A 12,472-nucleotide genomic window follows, 5' to 3' on the forward strand; every position below is an offset into this window, starting at 1 on the left:
TCCTAAAAAACAGGTCTAACTGTGCTGGAATGTTTGGGGCAGACTCCAGATTCTGAACGGTAGCTGGATTTGGTGTCCTTGATTTAGAGAGCTTCAATATCTGGCTTCTTAAATTGGGGCTTTGAAGTAATCAGGGAATTCCACACTGATTCACTTGTATACATGTTTGTGATTTATCTAAGCTTATTGACCCTGGCTTGAAAATATCCTGTGGCATTGGTCATGCGAGATTCACTGTATGGGTTATGTCTTGATATGTCCAGTGTTGGGCTGGAACAAAGAAAAAGGTTTAGATTTATCCATACTGACCTGGTATTTCATGAAAAAAAAAAGATACTGCATGGTATTTTGAGAGTGTCTGGCTCGGACCACCCACCACTGAATATGTCTGTCACTGCTTATTTCTGATACACTAGGCCTTACTGATATATTTGAAGCTGGCTTGAAGTTGTTACCCCATAAGCTGATCTACCTCAGCTATAGGATGTGGTACTTTTGGGTGTCTGGCTCGGACCCCCCACCACTGAAAATGTCTGTCACTGCTCATTTCTGATAAAGTGGTCCATGCTGATAAATTTGAAGCTGGTTTGAAGTTGTTACCCCATAAGCTGATCTAGCTCAGCTGCAGGGCATGGTTCTTTGTGGGTGTCTGGCTCAGACCCCCCACCACTGAAAATGTCTGTCACTGCTCATTTCTGTTAAAGCAGGCCCTACTGATAAATTTGAAGTTGGTTTCAAGTTGTTATCCCAACGAGCTGATCTAGCATGATTTTTGGTGTCCTTTTTTAGGTCTGGCAGGTGTACCCCACCACCAAAAAAACGTCTGTCATTGGTCATTTCTAATACACTTTATCATGCTTACATACATTTTGACTTGCTTTTCTTTGTTACTTACAAAAGCTAAGCTACCTCAAATTTTCCATGTATTATCCTGCCCCTGAGGACCACACCCACCAGCAGGGGACTGGCAGACTTCCATTTCTTTGTTTGTCCAAGTACATAGATCGGAGCGTGGTTGAGGAAGAAGGTTGGCAAAACAGTTTGTTAGGCAAGGCACAGAGCAAACTGACATGGAAGTCACAGTAGTATCTGGCAAAGGGTTAAATCACAGTTCTTAAATATTCTCTCAGGTAGTCAATCATAACTCATAACTGGTGTGCAGATCAACATAATGATCGCCATCTAGTGTACAACAGAAAATACTACAGGCTGAATACAGAAGGGCACCATCTGGTGGAAACAAAAAGTCACTGCACAAGGCATGGCGGGGCCAGAAACAAATTTACTATCGATTACACGTGATTTCAGCCCCCAATTTGGTATCCATTTTTATTTATTTCTTTATGTTTTGGCTTGTTTGTTGTTGTTTTTTTATGGGGTTTTTTCCAGTTGCAGAGAATCAGATATCAAAACTTGGTAATGGGAGACAGACCTTTGAGTGTAATTGGATATTTTTACGAGAATATAAGACAAATATTCCAAGAAAAAAGTTTTACAAACTTGTGCTGTTGAAGCATTGCTGTTTTCTATTTCTATTTCTTTGTACTGTACTTTTATATGATTGGAGAGGTTACATGTTGACTCAGAATTTATGGATCCGCCCCTGAGTGCAGCAGGAGTCATAAACGTGTTCCGCTTTAATCTTCATACTTTTATCAAAACTACACTCTACAATGGGGGTGATCCATTGGTATTGTTTGCGATGCTGTCAAGCACTGCTGGGACCCCCGTCACTCCTTGGTCACATTAGGTACAAGAGACAGGAAAAGCAACGGCTGCTGTTCATTTTTAATGAGTGGGAGTTTTACAGCAACAAGAGACAATGGTCACTCTGTCACCAGCTAGGTGGAACCAAAGACTAACAGAAACAAATTTACTACCGATTACACGTGATTTCAGCCCCCAATTTGGTATCCATTTTTATTTATTTCTTTATGTTTTGGCTTGTTTGTTGTTGTTGTTTTTTGTTTTTTTTTTTCCAGTTGCAGAGAATCAGATATCAAAACTTGGTAATGGGAGACAGACCTTTGAGTGTAATTGGATATTTTTACGAGAAAATAAGACAAATATTCCAAGAAAAAAGTTTTACAAATTTGTGCTGTTGAAGCGTTGCTGTTTTCTATTTCAGGAAAGAAAATCAATGGATGGGTTTGATGAATAAGTGATGGAATGATTTGACAGATGTATGTCCGTCCTGTAAAATCGTTATTTCCATCTCATCCACTTTAGTGTCAAACAGCCTGAACAGCTCAGGGTCATGTGCTCTGTATTGTACTTTTATATGATTGGAGAGGTTACATGTTGACTCAGAATTTATGGATCCGCCCCTGAGTGCAGCAGGAGTCATAAACGTGTTCCGCTTTAACCTTCATACTTTTATAAGGCACAAAATCCGTCTTGTATATATATTGATCGACATTGAAAGTATGTCGACTTTAAGTGCGCGCAGACCGAGATGAACTGCTTTTAATTTTCCAAACTTCACTCTGATGCCTGTCGTCATATTGGATTGTTCCTGCTGCTGTTAAATATGAATATTGATCTGAACGTGTGCTTCTTTTCTTTGTTTCCAGTGATGATTGATTGTTGTTTTGCTCACTCGCTCTTCTTCCCTTATCTTTTTTTCTCCGAATCTCCTCCTGTTATTTTCACCTTCTCCTCGACTCCTCCCCTGTCCTATCCCACCTTTTCTTCTCCTCTTGCACAATGTTTTGGTCTCCCCGTCCTCCCCGGTGCCTTCTTTTCTCCTCTCCTCTTTCTGTCCCCAGCCTCTCCCTCTTCTTGCTCCTTCTCTGTGCAGGGAAGCAAGACTCTGCAGAGCAAATCCTTGCTGAATTCCTACTACTCAGGTACACATTTCCTCACACATGCATGTGCACACGCCTTAAATGTGCAGTGATACAAACGACTGAAGCTCGAACTGTTAATGATACTGGAGAGAGACATCTTTGTTTTTTCTGTATCCATGAGGCATGTGAATCTCATCACTGAATGATTCGATACACACCTCGATACACTACCAGCGATACGATACATATAGCAATACATGACGATACTCACGATACAATGCAATACCATTCACCCCTGTTCCTGATTTGATGCGATTTGATGTGTATTTGATGGCGGTTCAATTCCTCCCAATGTGATACGATGCAATTCGGTGCAATACATTGTGATTCAATATGATGCAAAGAAATTATAGCAAAAATTTCAATAGAAAATAAGAAATTGCAGTTCATTATGGTACAATAGCAGGGGTGGTGGCCAAGTGTTAATGCGCTTGGTTTCAGTGCAGAAAGTTCTGGGTTCAAATCCCACCCCTGCCACATTTCTCCATGTAATGTGGAGTTGCATCAGGAAGGGCATCCAGCGTAAAACCTGTGCCAATTCAACATGCAGATCCACCTTGGATTTGCTGTGGCGACCCCGAGTGCAAACAAGGGAGCAGCCAAAGAGACTTACTAGTTCATTATGGTACAATGGTATTGTTCTTCCTTTAATTCTACTCGAGGCAGAGAATTTGTTTTACTCCTTATAAGCAGCAAATGTACCAGATTCAACATTAAGGAACATGAATCCATTCTTTCATATTTGGAACCTGTTTCTTTACACTTGTCAGAACTTAAACAGTAAACAGTAAGAAAACATCACTCTGAGTCACTTATTGACAGAGTACCGCCTTGGCAAAAGTAATTTGAGATACTTTTCTCAGCAGTTTTGCTGGAGCTCGGTTTACAGTCCACCTCAGAGGAATCCGAGTTAGGGGGAGCAGCGGCGGTCACTGCATTCTTTACAAACGACCTGCATCTTGTCAAGTTTCCCGTCTTTTTGTAAAAAGCCAAAGTGTCTCCAAACCTCCTGATTTAAATGTTTAGGTGCATTAAAAATGCCCTCCAACCACTTGCTCCTGTTCTTGTGGACCTTGATGTTTGTTGTGGTAGAAATGTGCTTTCTGGCTTCCGTTCTTGTTCAAAACAAAACGCGAAGCAGTGATGGTGCATTCAGTGTGCATCTGCAAAAACATTGGCGCAAGCACACAGCGAGCAACGCATCGCGATTTCACCCATCAATTGAATCGATGCACACTGAATGAATCGATACACTTGCATCGCACACGTTTGTATGTAGATACAGATTTGTATCGATTCATCTCCACATGCCTAGTATCCACGCGTTGAGACCCCATCCCTAATTGAAAATAAATTCTATGACCCAAAACATTGGAAAAGCAAAAAAGAAGAAGGATTTTCTCTTCCTGTTGGCATTTTGCTTGTGTATGACGTCATTGTTTCATGCTCGTCTTTGCTCGGAGCTCCGCTACCAGAACCCCATTGCTAGCCATAGCTGGCTAGCTGCTAACTGTTTTGCAGGACTGAGCATTTTATTGCAAATATCTTTAATAATATGGCTTAATGTGCAGTTAATCATCTGACTGTATCATCTAAGATGTCTGTGCAACAGTATTAATGTCGAGCAGTATTTTCATGTTTTTACATCTTATATGTTACCACGTTTAGCACCAGTTAGTATGTTTAGCAGCTACCAGTAGCTTGATGATTTTAGGTCCAGTTAATTGATAATTTCAAAGATGGATTTAAATTCTAATCCGTGCTTTCTTCTACATTGCGATGCTTATTTTTGTCCATGACTGTCCACTTGAATGCAGACTAAAGAGTAGTTGAAGAGGCGTTCTTACTAAAGTCACTGGTGAATGTATATTATAATATCCAGTATGATCTTGGAATGATTTCTGTTTTGATCACGCACTGAACTTGATACTCGCCCTAGTTGTCCAGGCCCCTCACCCCACCCCCCAGACTGGTGACCAGTCTGTTAAGAACAATCAAATTTCAATTTCAAATTCTAATCCATGTTTCCTTCTCTCCTTTACAAAATTTTGCCACAAAGTTTGTGACTTTATCTCACTGCCTTCACTTAACATCCAGTGTTGTGATAATTTGCTGTAAATTGCTGTCAAGTGTGTACTTGTTGTACAAATACTGCACTGTGACAGTCATAACAATTACAAAAATACTGCTGCTGTTATAGTTGTTTGTTTGCTTTTAATCACTGTGATTACAGAGTGTTTTGTGTGTGTGTGTGTGTGTGTGTGTGTGTGTGTGTGTGTGTGTGTGTGTGTGTGCGCGTGCATGCACGCGCAGTGTCCAAAGAGCCGGTTCCAGCTACAACTTCCATCGGTAAGGAAAAAACTTTTACTTTTTAAGTGCGCGAGTGTTAGTGAAAACTGAAGTACAGAGATTCAGAGCGTGAAAACACACACACACACACACACACACACACACACACACGCATGCACATCACTTCCACATGGGCAGAAAAACAAATGTCAAAAGCTTTTTGCGTTTCTTCTTTTTGTCCTTTTCCTTCCTCCTTGGTCTCTCCCGTCTGTTGGCCAGATTGCGCTGTTCTTTGCCAAGGCGTTTGGCTGTGGCCGCTGCCAGTGCGTGACACATGCACGGCTGAGTCACATTCTCTTTGAGTGGAAATGTCAGAGACGAAGTTTGTCTGCTGCTTCTGCCTTTCTGACAGTCTTTCAGTTGGACTTAATAATAGTTTTCAGGTGGTTGGTAGCTTGTCATCTCTGATGGACCTCCTATTTTATTTCTTCTTCATTTTCCTTTCTATTCTCTGTCTCTTTTCAAGCTCTTTGTAACTTTATGTCTTGTGATTCTTTGGTCAATTCCTGTCTTTTCTTTATATTTCTGCTCATATGTTGTCAATGTGGAGTTGAAAACCAAACAAATTCAGTAACCACAAAGTCAAATAATATTGTGACATGACTAATGAGCCAGCAGTCTGATGCCCCCCACCCACCCTCACACCGACTGTCATATATCAACTGTGCTGTTGCAAGACTGATAATATCGGGCAATATGAGTCTTTCACAAACATGTTAGAAAAACACTTCATCTTCATCACTTCAGTGGCATTGTTCATAATGTTATCAAGCATGGCTGGAACCCCCTCACCCCTTGTTCACATTAACTACAGAGACTGAGCTAACTTGACCAGTGGCCATTCATTTTCAGAGTGGGTGTTTTTCAGTGACTAGAGAGACAAGGCAGGGGAAAAACAGACTCAAGGTATTTTTGATGCAAATGCTGTGTAATGTGACATGGCGACTGCCAAGACGAGTGAATGAGGCATGACAGCAGAGTAAGGTTAGTTGATTAATTGTTTGTTATATTTATGGTTATTTATAATAAAGTTCATGTTTAAACTATAAAGCAGCAAGGCTCCGTAACATTTCTGTTAGCAATCAATGGCATTTTTTTTATGTATGTATATCGGCAGGTATATCATTATCTTTTTTTTAACTCCATAATATCAGTATCGTATTGACCCCCAAGGATCCGTATCAGTTGAGATCTTGTGCTGCTATAACAGTGTATCTTCATAGTGACATGAATCATTTTGAAAAGTTCAAATGTGTTTGACAAATCCAGCCTTCTTTCCACCGAAAACAAACAACACAGCAGGTGTGTCCCTCTCACCTTCAACAGTCCCATGAGTCATTCCGTGGTTGTTTTTGTTTTCTTTTTTTTTCCCAATGGACAATGTCAACTTCTGTTGCCTCAGTTGTCCTCGGTATCGAGGTGTCTTTGAAGCGAGCGCCAACTGTAATGTTCGAATTGACCAAAACTGAACTCCATAAAATATCTGTGTGATTCAAATATTTCACTTCCTGGGATGAATCCTCAAATTCTGTTTTTCTTTGAAATTTTACTGCCAAAATGCAAGTGCAATTAACCTGAACGTGTGTAAGAAGTGACAGGACGATGACCCTGAGCTTCTGTAGTTGGTCTGTCCGTTGTTCTGTTTCCCTGATTGCCGTCGAGTGTTCCCTCCACCAGACCCCAAAATAACCCTGCAGTAATGCTGCGTTTACACATAATGACAGCATGTCACAAAGTACACATTCTTGGCCGCTGATCATGAATGTGATGATTCGGGGCAGAGGCGTCAGGTGTCCTCAGGAACTGTTGCAATGTGTTACGGCGAGTTACACTTAATGGCACATGTTGTTGGTGAATTATCAGGAACCATTATGCACGGTCAAAAATAATGTTCCGCATTGTTGTGCGCTGTTACATGCTACCATGCATAACAGTGCATCGTTATGTTCTGTCACGTTGTGAATGATGTGAATTGTCTTCACACACACACACCCATATTCATCCATCAGTTGCTGAACAATTCAGATCGCTCCAGTTTGTTCCTCAAAATCCCCACCAGAAGAACTTTGTGATTGCAAGCTTAGTTGGGCTCTGTGCCATGGAGTGGTGTAGAGAGGAGGAGGAGACGGAGAGAGCCAGATGTGTGGCTTCATGCAGCTCTCGTCTCGCTTGTTTTTCCAAACATCAGGCACATGCAGCAGGTTGATCACTTGCAGGATTGCGCCGAAGAGCATTGGAAGGAGACTTTTAGCCGACTTGGCGTCACTGGCCTTCTTCAGCATATTGCAGTAATGAAACTGAATGCGGTGCAGTAGGATTTAATTGTGCACATATCAGTGAAGAACGCTGTCACGCTCTATTAAGGATCACCACTAATCAAGACGGATCAACACGCTCAGTTGCGACCTCCATGACATGAGGCAAAATGAGGGTGGTGCATGACATTCGTGGAAGATTTTTTTGACAGCCAAATACATGCTCCATGAAAATCACGAATATCACGCACCAACACGCACTATTAAGAAACCTATTCAGATGCGTTAAGTCACGTTAAGAACTTCAGGAATGTGCCAAGAATGACACAAATATGACATTCATAACACATCTTGCCTATGTATAAATGCACTTTAAGATTAAAAATACACCATTTTACTCATCAACAAACAATAGTTGGATTTCATTCCGGATTTGTGAAAACTGGTTAATAATTCAATAGTTCTTTGCATCTTTACTCATATAAAGCACCTTGAGGCAGTTTAGTTGTGATTTGATGCTGTATAAATGAAATAAATTGAAATTGTTTTCATTGCCAATGGCCATTTTTCAAAGCAAGTAAATTTCTTATCATTGTCTGCTTTTGCTTTTCCAAAATATGGACTAAAAATGTTTCAATGCTTGTTTCAATCCAAATAGAACATTAACATTGTTCCAAAAAATGCTTTCCTTATTGAAACAAAGCCCAGAAAATTCATCTGGACACATCCATTTCTACAGCTGCATTATTTTACTTTGAGTTTAATGGGAGTGTTAAAAAAATAAAATAATAATAATAATAATAATAATAATAATAATAATATATATATATATATATATATATATATATATATATATATATATATATATATATATATATATATATATATATATATGTGTGTGTGTGTGTGTGTTTTGACAATTAGTTTTACAGAAAAGCAGAAGAAAAACAAAGAAATCATCAAAAGAAGGAGAACAGTGACAAACCCAAGAAAACAAACCACTTAAAATGTTTTTGGTGACAAATGTTTAATGAATATTATTATTGAAACCATCCGTTCAGAGGAAAGTCAGAAAATATGAAAATACTGGATGTTGTTTTTTTTGTTTTTACAGTGAAAGAACCTTTATTCTTATCTCAGAGATGAACTGTGCTGTTATTAAGTTTTACAAGAATTCACAAAACAACAAAATAATCTCAGCACGTTTTGAAAATATACAATGAATGAATTAAATCACACTGAACGTGTCTTTCAGGGTTACTTTAGTCTGATGGATGTACATCCAATTTAGTGCTTGAAGATGCTCCCACTCCACTAGCAGAGACAAACTGAGACATGAATCAGAAGATTGTAAAAAAATAAAAAATTAATAAAATAAAATAAACAAATCAAAAGTAACACAATGCTTGAGCAGTTTCCAATTTGCTGTCGAGCATCTGTTCTCCGTACAGTCAGACACAATGCCAGATGAGGAGCACAAAAGTTTAATTTCACTTAGAAGGAACTCTGCTTCAACCTTTTCAACAAATGCATGACACAAATAAGTTCAGGCTTCAAATCCAACACAGAGTATGATGGGAAATACAACCCCGAATTAGAAAAGGTTGGGGCGGTTTGGAAAATGAAATAATTAAATAAATAATGTTATGTTACTAGGTGATAAATCTGTGCCAAGTAGGCAATTCTTAAAAACTGAGTGACCATGATGGAAGGAGACTGGTGAGGGAAACCTTCAAGACGCCCTGACAATGTTGAAGGAGTTTATGCTGTTGTGGTTATGGCTGGAGAAACTGCATGGTGCAACTTTTGCCAGTTGCATTGCCAGTTACACAGCTTCATGTTGGAGTTGAATAGGTTAAAAAAAAAAGAAAAAAGTTTCAGCTGAAGTTTCCCAGAAGCCACATGGGAAAACTTATCATAGATTTGATCTGTTTTCCACTTTTATAATCCTCCACTCTAACATGAAGCTGCATTATTTACATCACAATTCCCAGTTTTTCCCCACTCACATCCATAGAAGCACCTGGGTTTCTTGGTGGCTTCCCTCACTAGTTTCCTTCAAGCATGATCATTCAGTTCTTGAAAACTGTCTGCTTGATATAAATTTACTATACACCACCATGCTGTTAGTATTTCTTGATGTTGGATGTAAATGAAGGCTAAGACACATTCAGCGAGTTGGAAATGTTTATGTGTTCATCCCATGACTTGTGTCAAGAAAACTCTGGAAAAAGAATGATTTAGTCCTTATATATGGAATCTGTCACAGGACAGAAATGCAGCGAAAAAGTCAATGTTAGGATCACTGTAATTTTATTTCCTCTGCCAATGAAGTTGGAGGAGGCTATGTTTTCACCCCGGTTTGCTGAAGATTTAGATTAAGGCACAAACTGATTCACTTTTCAGTGTTTTCGGTTTTCAAGTTTTACACCAGCATTTTCTGATAATTTTCTGATTAATTTTCCTGACAGTTGTTGCTGAAACTGTTGTTGGTCTACCTGACCGTGGTTTGGTTTCAACAGAATCCCTCATTTTTCATTTTCCATTGTCCCTTGGATATCTTTTTCTATCCCTTTCCTGTTTTATTCAGTTCAATTACCTTTTCTTTGACAATTCTTTTTGCTTTCCTTATGACTCCAGAAATGTTGGTGCAGCACTGGATGAAAGATGCAAGGGTCTGTCAGGAGCACAGAAACTCACTGACCTATTACATACGCACACACACACACACACTGATTACAAGAAAATAGATCACAGGTGAGGATAGTTACTTTTTGTAGCTATTCAGACCTGTTTGTGTCAACCTGTGTGCATGTTATCAGGCCAAAATCACCAGGGGATGTAAAGTTTTGATCAGGGTTATTTGAGTAGTTTCTCTTGTCATTATGATTTAAAAAGAGTAAACACATTTGCTTGATAATAAATGTTCTCATGCAACCACTTACCATGAGTGGGGAAAAAAAGTTTTTGTATTATCATTCATATTCTCTGAAAAATGGCCAAAATAAATTTGCCAGGGTATGTCAACTTTTGAGCGCAACTATGCTGGAAATGTTAACTTCCAGTTTTAATTTAGGATTATATATATATATATATATATATATATATATATATATATATATATATATATATACAGTAGTGTTCAGAATAATAGTAGTGATATGTGACTAAAAAGATTAATCCAGGTTTTGAGTATATTTCTTATTGTTACATGGGAAACAAGGTACCAGTAGATTCAGTAGATTCTCACAAATCCAGCAAGACCAAGCATTCATGATATGCACACTCTTAAGGCTATGAAATTGGGCTATTAGTAAAAAAAAAAAAGTAGAAAAGGGGGTGTTCACAATAATAGTAGTGTGGCATTCAGTCAGTGAGTTTGTCAATTTTGTGGAACAAACAGGTGTGAATCAGGTGTCCCCTATTTAAGGATGAAGCCAGCACCTGTTGAACATGCTTTTCTCTTTGAAAGCCTGAGGAAAATGGGATGTTCAAGACATTGGTCAGAACAACAGTGTAGTTTGATTAAAAAGTTGATTGGAGAGGGGAAAACTTATACGCAGGTGCAAAAAATTATAGGCTGTTCATCTACAATGATCTCCAATGCTTTAAAATGGACAAAAAAAAAAAAAAAAAAAAACAGACGTGTGGAAGAAAATGGAAAACAACCATCAAAATGAAGAATAATCAGAATGGCAAAGGCTCACCCACTGATCAGCTCCAGGATGATCAAAGACAGTCTGGAGTAACCTGTAAGTGCTGTGACAGTTAGAAGATGCCTGTGTGAAGCTAATTTATTTGCAAGGTTCCCCCGCAAAGTCCCTCTGTTAAATAAAAGACATGTGCAGAAGAGGTTACAATTTGCCAAAGAACACATCAACTGGCCTAAGGAGAAATGGAGGAATATTTTGTGGACTGATGAGAGTAAAATTGTTCTTTTTGGGTCCAAGGGCCGCAGACAGTTTGTGAGACGACCCCAAACTCTGAATTCAAGCCACAGTTCACAGTGAAGACAGTGAAGCATGGTGGTGCAAGCATCATGATATGGGCATGTTTCTCCTCCTATGGTGTTGGGCCTATATATCACATACCAGGTATCATGGATCAGTTTGGATATGTCAAAATACTTGAAGAGGTCATGTTGCCTTATGCTGAAGAGGACATGCCCTTGAAAGGCTGTTCATCTACAATGATCTCCAATGCTTTAAAAAGGACAAAAAAAAACAAAAAAAAAACAGAGATGCATGGAAGAAAATGGAAAACAACCATCAAAATGGATAGAAGAATAACCAGAATGGCAAATGCTCACCCATTGATCAGCTCCAGGATTATCAAAGACAGTCTGGAGTTATCTGTAAGTGCTGTGACAGTTAGAAGACAACTGTGTGAAGCTAATTTATTTGGAAGAACTTTTCTGAGGGGCACCAAACTTTTCAGATTTTGGTGCCCTTAAGGTACACAACTATTTATTCTAAAAGGCAAACCCTGCTCGCAGATGTGAAGAAATCATGAAAAACTGTGGTTATACAACTAAATACTAGTTTAGTGATTCACGGGATTGCTAAAAAAAGCAGTTTGAACATAATAGTTTTGAGTTTGTAGCGTCAAAAGCAGATGCTACTATTATTGTGAACACCCCCTTTTCTACTTTTTTTTACTAATAGCCCAATTTCATAGCCTTAAGAGTGTGCATATCATGAATGTTTGGTCTTGTTGGATTTGTGAGAATCTACTGAATCTACTGGTACCTTGTTTCCCATGTAACAAAAAGAAATACGAGGGCTGTCAATAAAGTAACGGTCCTTTTTATTTTTTTCAAAAACTATATGGATTTCATTCATATGTTTTTACGTCAGACATGCTTGAACCCTCGTGCGCATGCGTGAGTTTTTCCACGCCTGTCGGTGACGTCATTCGCCTGTGAGCCCTCCTTGTGGGAGGAGTCGTCCAGCCCCTCATCGGAATTCCTTTGTCTCAGAAGTTGCTGAGAGACTGACGCGTTGTTTGATCAAAATTTTT

At 39.0% G+C, this 12,472-nt stretch overlaps 1 protein-coding gene across 1 annotated transcript in view; it reads left to right on the top strand.

Annotated features, from left to right (window-relative positions):
- ptprt (protein tyrosine phosphatase receptor type T) overlaps nt 1–12,472 on the top strand; it is a 1,196,058-nt gene that overhangs the window by 816,233 nt on the left and 367,353 nt on the right. Inside the window, exons 19-20 of the mRNA XM_034165958.1 lie at nt 2,769–2,849; nt 5,163–5,198. Coding sequence (XP_034021849.1) covers nt 2,769–2,849; nt 5,163–5,198 — 117 coding nt within the window. The remainder of the gene's footprint in view (nt 1–2,768; nt 2,850–5,162; nt 5,199–12,472) is intronic.

Source organism: Thalassophryne amazonica, chromosome 3 (assembly GCF_902500255.1).
Source record: "Thalassophryne amazonica chromosome 3, fThaAma1.1, whole genome shotgun sequence".
Lineage (NCBI taxonomy): Eukaryota > Metazoa > Chordata > Actinopteri > Batrachoidiformes > Batrachoididae > Thalassophryne > Thalassophryne amazonica.